Below are 15,188 nucleotides of genomic sequence, written 5' to 3'. Positions count from 1 at the left end.
TTCCTTCGTTGAGTCACAGCGCTCTCGAAGCCGCGGAAAATTTTTCCAATAAGTTTAATCGTCGATTAATCTGCTAAAACTATATCGTATGCGATATAAATAACACATGTTAGATAATTGACGATAATTACGCGCGCTCGTGTAATTAAGTTGATAAATATTAATCTTGATCTATATAGAATTTAATTTAAAAACAAAAATTAATTTTGAATTTTTTTTAAAGATTCATCATAATTTCAGTTGCAGGTTCAGGTCTTGGACATGGAATCTCCACCATAGATACCCAATAGCCCCGGGCGCAGCGTCTATAAGGTTGACTGTCCACTTTGTTGGTGTTCTCTCATATCTCTATCTATCTCTATCTCGCTGAGTCTTACTGAGAGAGGGCCTCATATAGGTAAAAGAAATACTAACTCCACTTGTAATATCTGAGAAAATTGGTTCAAGTGTCTGCATGAGAAGTTCAAAGTTTGTCTACCTGGATAGCAAGCGTATATACAGGTTGATTGGAAATAGATGTAAAAGCTTTAAAGGGATGAATGCATAGCTTGCTACAATTTCAACTTCCAAAACCTATGTCAATCTATGTCAATCACTTTAATCCGCCTATATATTACGGGATCCGGAAAGTAATGTCGTTTCTGTCGACATATTTTACACAAAAAATCGTTAATTTTTACCGCTCTGACATTGTTTTGTATACTAGATGACAAAAGGTTGTTGATAACAAAAGTTAACATATTGTTGATTAGAAATAAAAACTTGTTCAAAATGTAGTCGCGTGTAATTTAACTTAAGAAAGCGACATTACTTTCCGGTCCCCCTAATAGACAGGCGATAGGAATCTCCATAGCTCGGTGATCAACTGTAAGCTTGCTAAAAAGGCTCAAAGGGATGTAGTGATAAATTAGGAAAAAGAAGAACACTTTTCTTTTTCGTAATTAATCACCGATAGCACACATCGATTGTACACCTTCGTCACAATGAACATTGTGTTGCTGACTGTACCGTGCCTTCTATTTATAATGCTCTGTTGATCTACAAGTATAACTGCGAAGATAATGTTCTTTAGACAGTACACTTGTGATGAAATTTTCGCATAATACTCTGGCTTAATACTACTATTGAAATATCGATAAAATATATCTTATCGATTTCATCAGGTATAATCATTGTCAATGTTTCAAACATTGATCTTGGAATTTTTTAAAAAAATCTAATAAAAAGTAGATTGAGATATCGTTTCAGCGAAAACATAGGCCTCTAGGCCTATAGGTTTGGCGCGAAGGTATAGGCCTCCCCCAAAGATATCTATAGGGGATATACCATAATCGCCACGCTTGACAGGCGGTTTGGCGATCGCAGTGTGTTATGGTACGCAGATGATGATGCATGGGTAGCAGCGTTCTCTTTAACTTTGTGTGAACAATGGCAATACTATATAATTAATGCATAAAGTGTGTATTATATATATAACTGCATCTTGTGGATCGAAGCCGCGACCTACGATCGCAAATCACACCTCCCTAACCACTGAACTGGCACTGCTTAGATATCACTACAAATAAATATTACGTTTACGTAAATACTTTTGGAGTAGATTTTACTGACACTAAATAAACATCAAATTGAAATATCTGTAAATAATAAAGATAATATGGACCCGTCCGTTGAGAACGCATCAAAAAAAATTCTAAGCCAAGTAAAGGAATAATTAATTTAAGTTATAGTACATTTTAATAAGTTTAAGCCTTTAGTGTAAAAAGTTTCAATCAATATGCTAAATCATAATACTGGGACAAATCTCTTAACGTCATTTTACTTCAACTCATATCGATTCGTGAACTTATTTAACATTATTGGTTAACACCCCATGGATGGAATTTGGTAAAATACTTTCTTACGTGATCTCTACACGGTAAAAAAAATATTCCTACTAAACATCAAATCTCTAAGCTTTATGGTTTTAGAGATAATACGATGAGTGCACATGGGTGAAAATCTCATGTGTATATATGTTGATAGATAGATTTTAAAGTTTTCTTTTACATTATATTTTGACATAATCTACTCAATTTTAATGTTATTACAATAGTATTTGCACAAAGAGTAAAAACCTTGACAAAAATACTGTTATTTCTTCGCGTTTTTTAACTTCACTGTGTACGTTATTTACTACATTGGATATAAAATTATTCTAGTAACGTATTTACATACAAATATATAGATATAAAGTATATCTGTCGCAATTCTAAGAAATAGTAATCTGGTAAATAAATATTGATTTTTCTACAGCAAAACAATCGAGAAGCAAATAAGACGAGAGAGATCTCACGACGCGGTCTAACTATACACAAACATTGTAGGCTTGTGAATTGACACACGGTTCGCAGCCACTTTGTTACACGGCAACTTGTTTGATCACTCTGTTAGCGTAATTATTGCAAACCGTATGAGCTAAAAAATACTTTCCTATTTCACCTCACCTTCAACTAACGCAATTTACATTAAAACAACTAGCTGATCCCGCAAACGTTTTTTTGCAAAAAAAAAAATTTTAATTTTCAATTTAAAAATAAGGGTTGATCGTAGAGGGGTGAAAATTTAGGGTTGTATGCATTTTTGTATGCTGTATCATAATAACTAAAATTGTCTAAAAAAAAATAAAAAAAAATTAGGGGTGGACCACCCTTACCACTTAGGGGTAAGGAAAATAGATAGTAGCCGATTCTCAGACTTACTGAATACGCATATAAAATTTGGTAAAAATCGGTCAAGCCGTTTCGGAGGAGTTCAAGTTCGAACACCGTGACACGAGAATTTTATATATTAGATATAAATACTAAAACTCTCCACAAAACAACAAATTTTGAATCACATCACAACAATCCAAGAGCTTCATCACGGGGTAATCACCTTTGCATCATCGGGCGTGTCGGCCCGCTGCAACAACACGGACATTATACTGTGGGCACGCCACGCACGCGCACGACGCACGACACGCACGCATACAACGCACCTTTGCAAGCGCGGGCACCATGTACTGCCCCTTGTACCACATAGCGCGACAGCCGCTCGCGCACTGACTCAACGCGGACAGTCCTCCGTCCTCCGTCCTCCGACTTGCCCTGGCCTGTGGCGCGGGTCGACGGGAGGGCGCCCCTCTCAACACGTCTATTTTAAATTTTCTACATATTTTTATCAACACTACTTATTCATTACCTTTTCTTCCACTTTGAAACATTTACACTTACCACTTGTATACATTTAAAAAACGCTAAAAAACACGAATTTATTAGAATAATATCCGTACAACGATACACACCTCAATTTAAAATAAAATTTGAATGATTTAGTCGTCTTCTAATACAAAAAGAGCCCACAAAAAACTCTATTGATTTTTCTCTGACATCAATTTCAAAAATATCCTTAATACTGTAGTTAAATCATTTAATGTAATCATTTAATATTCAATATTGATTGTCATAATTTGATTCAAAATCATCATACTTATTTTACATCAGTATTTCTCAACGTGGGACCCACGCCCCACATGTGGGACAATTAGAAAGTGAACTTTACATGCGTTTAACTATTTCGCTTTAATATAAAAATTATGTATGTTACATAGGGGGGGCATAAGAGGTCGAGAAAGGCTTAAGTGGGGGCATAAATTAAGATCGTAGAAAATTTTTGTATAATATCAACATGTATTTTGATGGTCATTGCTATCAACTGCTAAGTATTGCATCAGAGTGTTATCGCGATTGAGCTTCTGTTTCTTTTATCACGTTCAGATCATCAGGTCTATATCACCGCCAATAATCTTTCCGATAACGCATTATATAATTAAAATAGCTTATAGAGTATCATTCATCTACGTTTATTTTAACACAAGTATATCTATCGACTTTGGTTAGCTGATAACAGATGGACCACAAAGGTTTTTAAAATGGTAAACACGGGGTACCAGAACAAGAGACAGACCTAATGTCAGATAGGCTGACGAGATCGTGGCCACGGCAGGTCATGTGTGGCTCCAAGTTGCCAAGGATAGAGTAAAATGGAAAACTTTGGAGGAGGCTTTTACCCTGATGGGTCCATACAAATTAAATACAAAACCATCGAACTTTAATGGAATCAGGCGTTACCTCGCGGAAGTCCATCCTAAGTAAGAAAAGGACCAATATTTAGCCACCTCCGCACATGCAGTGGTAGTCGTGCTATGAAATGTACCGCCCGCCAGCCCGTTATTAAATGCGTATGCGGCAAACAATGCGAATCACACAACCGCCACCACCAAATCACTCAACAATTGTTTCACCCCTCCACGGGGCATCTTCAGGAGTTATGTTACACCGATTAGTGCCAAACACAGAGTGTGGCATGTGCGGAGGTGGCTAAATATTGGTCCTTTTCAAACTTTTATTTAAAATTACTAATTTTTAAAGTCATCTGTATGGAATAGAAGAAAGCTTTATTATTATTATATCTGTCAACAAAATTATATAGAACCGGGTCGTGTAAATTTTTTGCGAGTAAAACGCTCCTGCAACACCGACATGTTTACACTGTACCACGTGCTAAACAACGCGGTCGCTTTCGGCAAACTCTGACGAAGTCGAAGTAAACAACAAGGAAAACTTATATGCAGCTGTCTAACCAGAAGGCTATGTGCAAAAGATACAAATAAAGTGTAAAAATTTTAACATGAATGTTGGGTAGGCACATATTTTTGTAAACGCATGATTATTGAAAAGCAGTTATCGAGAGTGGGTGAATATTTGTTAGTTTTGAGGCAGACGTAAATAAAGACGCGCCGACAGCAAGAACAAAGATATAGCTTGAACATTTCAATTAGAATAAAAGAGGATTCATCTAAACTGTAATTGGTGTACATTTTATAAAAACACTAAAGTAAGAAAAGGCCCAATAACAACGCGAATCACACAACCGCCACCGCCAAATTACTCAACACGTGTTTCACCCCTCCACGGGGCATCTTCAAGAGTTATGTTACACCGATTAGTGCCAAACATAGAGTGCACACTTTTGTGATTCGCATTGTTTGCCGCATACGCATTTATCAGCGGGCTGGCGGGCGGTGCACCTTGTTGCACGACTACCACTGCATGTGCGGAAGTGACTAAATATTGGTCCTTTTCTTACTTAGGATGGACTTCCGCAAGGTAACGCCTGATTCCATTAAATATTTAAAAACACTAAAGATCCTGTTTTACCGACATATTATACATATATGACCAGATAACAAGTAAGTAGCTTTAATTATAAAAATAATTTAACATGTAATAAATTGACGCAATTCGAAATAATATCTAAAAATGCCACTAATAGAGAGATTTGCAAAAAATTATGTCAATCGTACATGATGACTATTAAAATACAATTCCAGAAATACGTAACACATCGATTTGAAAATCGATTACATAGATAGATAATCGATATAAATTCCGCCGTTGATAAATCTACATGTATAAAGTATAATTTGACATCTGAATGACAGGATGAATGAATATACAGACTTCTACTCGTTCGTTTTCGAAAATCTCGTGTGCGTCTCGTCAATCGCACCCCGTATTGTACTTTCGAGATCACTATTGTATTCTTTTATTAAATTGGGTTTTTCTGGTATTCGCTTGACATACACGAGTGAACATATATTTATATTACTTTAACAATATAAAGCAGTGAAGAATCGATTATAATAAGAATAAATAAATACAGAAAAAAATCTGCAATTTGCACACAGATATAATTGTACGTCAGCACGCATTTTCCTCGTATCGTCTGACCTTTGCCACGCCTACAAAACAATTCATGAAACACATGTGACCCAATAACATGTACCTGATCCGAATCCGGTCCAACACGCGGCCCGACAAACTTAAACACCATCAAAGTCAAAGGCAACATGAACACACTGCACTAATAAAACATAAACCAAGTTGTTGTACGTAGCGAAATACAAAACCGGTATGTTGTAACCGTCGGCTAGTGGAAAACTGTATTTGTTTACGATCGGTAGAGACGAGAGTCGCGCGCTGCGCACGGGCAGGGATCAGAGATGCGGTGTTATCGGCCGAGTTGATCCCCGGCCCGGGCGCGAGACCCTTGACCGCGATAGCTCCTTAAGCAAGATCATAAAAATAAAACAACGGCTTCTGTCCCGCCATCGTTCTTATCTAAAACGGGTCAAATTAGCAACGTTCCTCTAGATTTTGCAAATTATCTTCCTACACCTTTTTTACTTCATAACGTATATAGTAATCTTCTGGGTAAATACAAGATACTCTGCACCAGTAAGGACAAGTTTATGTGCAGTGGTCGCTATCAGCTCTGTATGAAGGAATCCGGTATCTCCTTTAGGAACTTTACTTGATCGAGCAACCATACCTAACTTGACATTGTCCTTTTAATATGGTCTATTGTTTATTGTCTTGTGTGAAGTTTGTGCTGTTAGCTTTGCGGGTTTTACAGCTTCATCGGAAGTCGCGAGACAGTAGCAGCGGGGCTCACCCAGCCAGCCCTCGAGGACACAAACCCAGCGCGACCCAGTTGTCCAGCAGAACTCGCGGCTACCGCGCATGTCTGGTCAGTGTTGCTGAAGTGTACTGAGTGAGGAGTTAAGTGTGGAGGGCAGCGTGGACCACTCGGCAATCAATCAAAGGAAGGATACTGATCCTACCTCGGATCGCCCCCGCTGTTTGCGGCGGCGGCGTCGGAAGGCTGACGACGTTTGCGTAACGGACGGTGTTTAATATGGTGTTACTTTAAACTTACTACGCGGCGTGGGTAGGTCTGCCACTAGGTGGGTCAACGACATCTTTGATGTCGTGGGAAGTCGTTTTACACAGTCATCGTGTCGCTCTTTGAAGGAAGCCTGTCTTGCAATGGACGTCAATCGTCTGATATGATGAAAAGTTTTTTTTTTAATTCCACATCAATGAAATCATTTTGCCGGGTTTACTAAATGAGTTTTACTTAATACTTTTAACACTAAATAGGACATTAATCTAGAATTTATTTTGTTTACTACAACTCTCAGCGTCGTACTTCTCACTAATGATCGTAACCATTTTTGGAAAGTCGAATACTATACCAAGGATTCTTGTCATTTAAATATTCGCTTTTTGAATAATAAGTCATTTCCTTCAATTTACTTGTAATATTTGTTTTGTTTTACAAATGGTAGTCCAATATTTACTCAATGAATTAGATACTTTTTGCAGTCGAAACTTTGGTACAGCTAATTTGTCGAGGTGTCTTGTAAATACATTATTATCGTCCCTATTTTTTATTGTAAACGTATATAATATTATCGTAAATATATTGTGGGATCACATTAAGAATATTGATTTCTTTGAATAATTTTAACAAGATTTGCGGCCCTGAGCATTATTACAACTAAATAATAAATTACCATCTAAGTGTCGTATACTGCAACGTGTATTAAACGTCCATGACAGAAAAAAATTACATAATGAATCTGTTCAGATATTTTATTAAAATAGATATTATCTTTAAAAAAAAACTTCCATTATAAACATACATGAAAAGACGACACGTTAATTTTAACAAAACGAACAATTTTTGCAATATTAAGCGAATTTCTTGTAAACATTGCATCATTATTAAATCACGTAATCATTATTTATATTGCATCATTTCCATTATTGGATATGTTTTTGGTTTTGTATATAAAAAAATCGGCGATATTTCTGTCCGAATGACAATAAAATTGAGTTCCCTGTCTACATTTACTGCTTCTCTATTTCTTCCTATTTACCTCCCACTTTGAATCATTGACATTGATCATATGTCAAAAGAATAATGATAAATAGAATAAAAAATAAAAATAATTTGGGAAGAGTCCATAATAAACTCGATAAAATTTTTAAACGAATCACTTTTAATATTATATATATATATATATATATATACACATACATATTTATGTACATATATATATATACACACACTCAATCGCTAATTGACAACTAATTCTCTATATAACTACATCATAAATGTCATATCACAGTGACATTTGACGCCATTTTTAAAAATTAAGGCGCGTTCACATTACTACAACAGTTAAAGCTTTACCTATGTTGTAATATAACTATAATAGTCCTTCACTCTTTAGTTAGAACTTCATTTATTTGTATGTTAAAAAATTACAATTAAAAAAATCTAAAAAACTATCCTATTTAGTTTAAACAAACATACTTTTTAATAAAATTGTGTACGTTGTGTTTTTCGCAAACAAATAGTAAATTCTGAAATTGTATTTTCACAGATAATATTACAATGTATTTAATAGATTATATCTCATTCGTCAGGCGTGTACTGGTTATTCCTTTACAATGACTAACTCCGCTGCGTACTTACCAAACGCGAGATATTAAAATTAGCACGTTTAACGTAAATTGAGTAATTTTATAATTTAACTATCAAAATGTACGGTACACATGAGATACTGATGTGATGATATGACAGAAGATAGTTTCTTAAAGCACGTTAATAAAAAAAATCGAAAAATAAAATTTAATACGACTATTTTTTTTAATTTTTAGTGGAGGCCTATGTCTTGGGCGTATATAGATACAGTTTAACTACCAAAATGTACGATGCACATGAGAAACTAATGTGATGATATGACAGAAGATAGTTTCTTAAAGCACGTTAATAAAAAAAATCGAAAAATAAAATTTAATACGACTATTTTTTTTAATTTTTAGTGGAGGCCTATGTCTTGGGCGTATATAGATACAGTTTAACTACCAAAATGTACGATGCACATGAGAAACTAATGTGATGATATGACAGAAGATAGTTTCTTAAAGCACATTAATAAAAAAAATCAAAAAATAAAATTTAATACGACTATTTTTTTTTAATTTTTGGTGGAGGCCTATGTCTTGGGCGTATATAGATACAGTTTAACTACCAAAATGTACGATGCACATGAGAAACTAATGTGATGATATGACAGAAGATAGTTTCTTAAAGCACGTTAATAAATAAAATCGAAAAATAAACGTTTAATACGACTATTTTTTTTTAATTTTTGGTGGAGGCCTATGTCTTGGGCGTATATAGATACAGTTTAACTACCAAAATGTACGATGCACATGAGAAACTAATGTGATGATATGACAGAAGATAGTTTCTTAAAGCACGTTAATAAATAAAATCGAAAAATAAACGTTTAATACGAATATTTTTTTTAATTTTTGGTGGAGTCCTATATATTGTAGTGGACGTATATAAATACAGTATTTTTTAACCTTTCATAGACTATGTCTCATCTTAGCCTATCTAAAATTCGGGAGAGGTAGACAATCTTCTAAGATATCTACGGCAGGATATACCATAAGCAAGTTGGCGATCGCAGTGTAGTATTATGTTACACATAGGACGCTGCTGCCTTCAGGTAACTTGTATGTGAGCAGTGGCAATCCTATATAATTAACGCATATGTGTCAAATATATAAGACTGTATCCCGGAAAACTCCGGAGACCTTTGCTGCTCATATTTTTATAAATAAATTTATAGTTTATATATTTCATATAGGCCGTTTTATTTTTTGTAAAATTAAATGGAATATTAAAACTATGGAGAAGTCTTTTATTGTAATTTTTTATATATATACCACAAATATAAGTGATGAAATATAATAAACGAATTAGTCTTAATATTAATAGTATACTTAAAGACAATATAAAAAGCAGTGACATACTCAAATAATTTTTTTTTTGGTTGCGAATGCGCTTCCTTCCCTTTTTTTCACGATAATGACCTTGACTAGGTTCCGTCGTATAACGTCTATCACCAATACGTACTTTTTGCCAAAATATATAATTACCAATTTAAAAGTAAGTGCCTATTTTAATAAACATAATTTAAATTTGAATTTTTACACTTACATGGTCGGAAATCAAACGTGCTTCAAGACACAATATATAATTTACCAACAAGCTTATGTATATTTATGTATATTTGATGTCGTATGCCGTAGTGTTAAGTGTTATACAGATCTAAACAGATCACTTTATTCACGTGGAAATCATTGAAAACATCACATTTATCCTTAGTACTCTAAGCTTGTTATTCTTATTATTTAAATTCGAAAATTTAATTCGAAATTTAATTCGAAATTTAATTAAATTTCGAAATTTAAATTTTCTGTTTTTGTCATACAATGAGTTATCTCATGTTGACGTGAAGTCCACCCGAACAGGCAAAAGAAGCTCGGCGTGATTGGATATTTTTTTTTATATTAACACTCCAGTATTACCAAATTTATAATTCTATTATACATTTTCCATTATGACAGGCCGCTTATGAGATTTTAGAGGACCATCGATAATTCCGTTCGCAAATATTTCCAAACAGTCAGTTGGAGTAGGTCAGTTTAGTTACTCAGGAATTCACATCTCGACAGAGACAAGTTTCTTTGGAAGATATATTGGTTGCGCAAACGCATCGTGACATAACACTTATTATTACATTGCTGTCACTCGAGAAAAACCCAAACAGATGTGGTGACATAAAACATCAATATGTAAAAATAAGCGGAATCTATTTTTAAACACATACATTAACTGAAAAGCTACTCAACAAAGTGAGAAGTGTAATGGAAAAAAATAAAGACAAAATTGAAAATAATTAAAAACTAAACTATAATTAAAGATGCAAAAAAGATAAGTGTCTTTTAAACTGGAAATTGAAAGGACGTACGCTAAAAGAGACTGATGAAACAAACAAAAACTTACAAATTATATATGTAACATAAGATATATGAAAATACATGCAAATACAGCACACCGTTTCAAATGAAACCTTACAACTGAAGTATAATTTTGAAAAACCATATAAATTGCTATTGATTGATATTTTTTTTGTCAACTGATGATTGATCATAATTTAACTCTAGACATATTGAAATTAAAATTTGTAGCTAAACTATTTTTCTTATTTTATAATTAATGATATATAATAGCGAAATCACAGACGATATGCTAAAGCATGTTTATTTAGTAAACAAATTGGCCAAGGTAAATATCAAAACATTTAAATAAGCATCATATAAAGTAATTTAGTTAAAAACTCTCCAATAGTTATTGGGATCCTCTTGTTTCTGCTGCCTTAGATATGACGGACATTATGTTTTTAATAATTTTTTCACTGACTTTTTTATTTTCATCCTCATCTTTCACTTCATCTTCTACACAACTTTCTTTTACTAATCACATTCCATTCCATTCCATACTTTAGTTTCCTTTCTGCCTTCACCTTACTTCGCTTTCACTTCCAGAACATTACTTTTTACATTTATTATTTTCCATTTATTTTTGTTAATTATATAATGTATAAACTTGTCAGTGTCTCTTATCCACTTAAACCCTTAAAGGTGTTTGCTCCACGAGCAGCGCTGTAGTTAAAGAATGCAACTTTAATGTAAAAATATAATACAAAAATAAAACATATTTATAACGTATTACTTATGCGTCATTATATGAAATCTTATATGAAAAATAACGACAGATATGATAAATACAATAAATAGAAATAAACTTAAAACAAAATATCTTTTTCAAAGAATTGACAAATCCTTCACAGGTCTGCATGTATGCATATATAATAATCTTAGACCCAAAAATATCTTAAACCCTCCGTTTCTTATTTTTAAATCTAAGGTAAAAGTATATTATTAACTTACTATAGCTTACAACAGTTTTTAGTTTGATCAATGTGTCCAAATTGGTTAGTTGACTCATGTGAGAGTTAATATTAAAATATGCGCATGAAAAATTAAAAAAATGTTATTTAAAAAGGGCAACTGTTGAGTTTCTGGCCATCTCTTAACAGAAAGAGTTCAGAGCCGGTGGTAGCTTACTACTTATAATTAAAATACTCGAAGATACCAAAGCGCATGAAGTTTGTACTTGAATAAACATTTTTTGAATTAAATTAGAATTAAACTCTTGTTGTTTTCAAAGCAATTGAATTATTGTGACAGATGGCAATAGTTTGTTACAGAATTTCTTTTGTTTCAATAATGTGGGCACTACTATCACTTTGTTAGTTACTTTGTTGAATTTAATTTTAACTATAGATACAAACAGTCTCATTGTCAGCGAGGTGTGCAACATTTTATTCTCATTTTTGCGAAAAATGTCTCTTTACATGGTGTACACTTTACTCATTATTTTGAGACAAAAATATCTCGACGTGGCACGTATGTCCTTTTAGCTTAAGTGGTTAAAAGCAACTATTGAATTTCTGTCCGGTCTTATCAAATGAGTATTCGGAGCCGGTTGTATCTTACTGATTATAATGTTAACAAAACGATTTAAAAATGCGTGTAAATGCCTTTTTAATTAGTAGTCTTATGTTATAAAAGATTTAATTCTCTGTGAGGTCTTCCCCAGGGGACAACATGGAGAAGATTAGAGAAGATTGTCACATGCATGTCTGTTGGTACCTGGTAGGTGTTCCACTGCTGCAGCAGGTGGTGGTGGCAGGCGGCGCAGGCTCGCACGGTGCCCTGCGCATCCTTCGGGCGTGAACGCGGTGGCCTGGGGTGTTGCTCGCCGAAGATAGGGAAGTAAGGCTGTTTGTTCTGCGGACAAGCGACACCACATAATCACAAACGACATCTTTACATGACATATCATCTCTTCTTCATTTATTATTAAAAACATATAACACAAAATGCCGTCAGCACAGACCAACAGCGAGGACGACAGACTGTAAAAACTTCAAAAACAAGATCTGTCACCTTCTGATTGGAAATCCTATGCTCCGGAATCATTCAATATTAACAACCATATTTTCGATTTCAAATCTTTTATTATTAATAAAAATAAGATAAATACATAAGTACAATGAGCTCTAGAATTAAAGAGAAGTTTTTTATATTTACCTCATGGCGTAATTACATTAGAACCTATTTTTTCAAATGCAGAGAGTATCAAATTAAGCTGCATTTCCTTATAAGGGTGGTAAACAATACAGAAATAATTTCAGATATAACGTAATGATAACAAAGTGAGATAAACCATTTTCAAAATTACTTAATGTTAAAATTAAGTCATTCCTGCAGATTTTGTACTGCCAAAAGCAATTGACCTTTTGCAGTTAACATATTTCAGAGCATTTTTACTTAGGATGGACATCTGCAAAGTAACGCCTGATTCCATTAAATATCTATTAAATATTTCAGAGCAAACATGTATATAACTAACATAATGATAATACAGTAAAAAAAAATATTTTTCATAATTCTGATTAGTACTTATCAAAATTAATTGTTTTTGTTTACTATATGTTCCTACATACTTTTTACTGTCAAAAATTACTGGCCTATAACATTGCAATAAAGATAATGAAATAATGTAACATACTTTAAAGTGATCACTTTATAAAGTGTGATAGGAAATAGGTGTAAAAGCTTGTAAAGGTTTTTATTGCTGACAAATGAACTGAAAATATACTTCTTTTAAGCTTGAAGAACTTTAACCAATCACCCTGTATAGTTAATAAAAAAAAGGAAAAACCGCGAAAAGGCTGTATCGAGCTAAGTGGTGCGACCAAAGTCCGACTGCGAGTTAGTCACGGGCGTTCCGATACCCCGGTCGCAAGGTCGAATGTTTTCCACGATACCCCGACCGCCGCGATAGCCTCCGCCCTGAGATATTCAATTTATTGCCCTCGCACTGTGCTGCAACGCGGTCGCGTTCGCTCTTTTTCTAAACCACAAACACTTTTTTTTTTTTATTAATTCTAATTTGTATCGCTAATGTTTTTTTTACAATATTTATTATTCGCTTTAACTAAACGCAGACAGTTGGGAGAGGGATGCCGCTATTTGATACGGATCTTTCTTCTCCCAGCTGCGAGGCACGACAGCTTTTTATAATTTTTTAAAATTTTTCTTAGCCAATTTTCTCATATGGGCAAATACAGCTAAAATTTATACACATTAACAATACAATTTGGAAGTTATACTCAATTATATATTAGTTGGTATTTCAAATCGCTGTCCAAGCGCTACATGAGGTTAAATGCCTCGAGATTTAGGACAATGTGCCGGGCCAACTCATCAAAAGATTCTGGAGTAGATTTTTCTTGAGAAGGTCCAGTAAGTTGAATAGGGGAAAGATTTTTCATGGAACTAGCAACAATCGCCCTATAGTGGATATCTTAACGTAGTGTCTTTTAATTGTTATCAGAAAGAAATCACCTCAAGCGACAAGACCGTCTCTTGTACCTGAATATAAAATTGTTTCTTTTTTTTAGTCACTATGTATGTTATTTTGCTATATATAGAGTATTTTGTTTTATTTTGTTATATTTGTATACAAATTGAATACAATTTGTATACAAATATCAACATCATGGTGTCAGCCAATATTGTGATCGTTCTGATGATCGGTCTGGTCGGATCGGATGCCCATATCCAACTACTTCATGCTACCAAGACTATGACATCAATCCACCTATAGAAGGACCTATGCAAGCCAAGTCTACCTCGTGATTACTGTTTAAGAAGTCTTTCTTTCATCATTCAAGTTTTTGACCATATATATCTATACTTGAAACACATAGATCTTAAGCCATTGATTATATATATATACCATTGATTTTGCAAACGATCTCTCCATTATTAAATTTCAGTAATGCTCTATGGTATTTGTAACAATCCTTTACAGCGGGGATGAGCAACCTCTTTAATGAGCGCACCAATTTAAATTTAAACATTTTTTTGGTGAACCGCACATAATGTACCACTTATTATTAGTTTACTAAAATCTTTTTAATAAACATTACAATAAGGATATAACAAATTTTAGTGCAAAATAAATATACACAAGATTAGAACGAAAAAAACAAATATATCAGAAAATTTTAATGAGAAATTTGGCAATGTTTGGCATATTTCTAATCGTACATCACTAAGGTTTGATCGGTGGTAATTATTAATTTAATGTTTTCTGTTACGCATGTATCATTATCTACTTTAATTAATTTTATAACAATATGTTGATGAGAAAAAATCAGATAAAATAAATAACATTTTTGAAATGCTAGGCGGGCCTGCTCTATAGAAACACATTTATTGCTATCAATGCCTTTCCTTTTATTTTACAGAGTGATTATA

At 33.7% G+C, this 15,188-nt stretch overlaps 1 protein-coding gene across 1 annotated transcript in view; it reads right to left on the bottom strand.

Moving 5' to 3' along the window:
* The window catches only part of px (plexus), a 207,535-nt gene that overhangs the window by 96,312 nt on the left and 96,035 nt on the right, over positions 1-15,188 (bottom strand). The window contains exon 8 of the mRNA XM_068768780.1: positions 12,510-12,647. Coding sequence (XP_068624881.1) covers positions 12,510-12,647 — 138 coding nt within the window. The remainder of the gene's footprint in view (positions 1-12,509; positions 12,648-15,188) is intronic.

Source organism: Battus philenor, unplaced genomic scaffold, assembly GCF_028537555.1.
Source record: "Battus philenor isolate CCGP_79_NKW_IND1 unplaced genomic scaffold, ilBatPhil1.0.hap1 SCAF_27, whole genome shotgun sequence".
In the NCBI taxonomy this organism is placed as follows: Eukaryota; Metazoa; Arthropoda; class Insecta; order Lepidoptera; family Papilionidae; genus Battus; species Battus philenor.
This window is presented reverse-complemented; position numbering and strand designations above follow the sequence as displayed.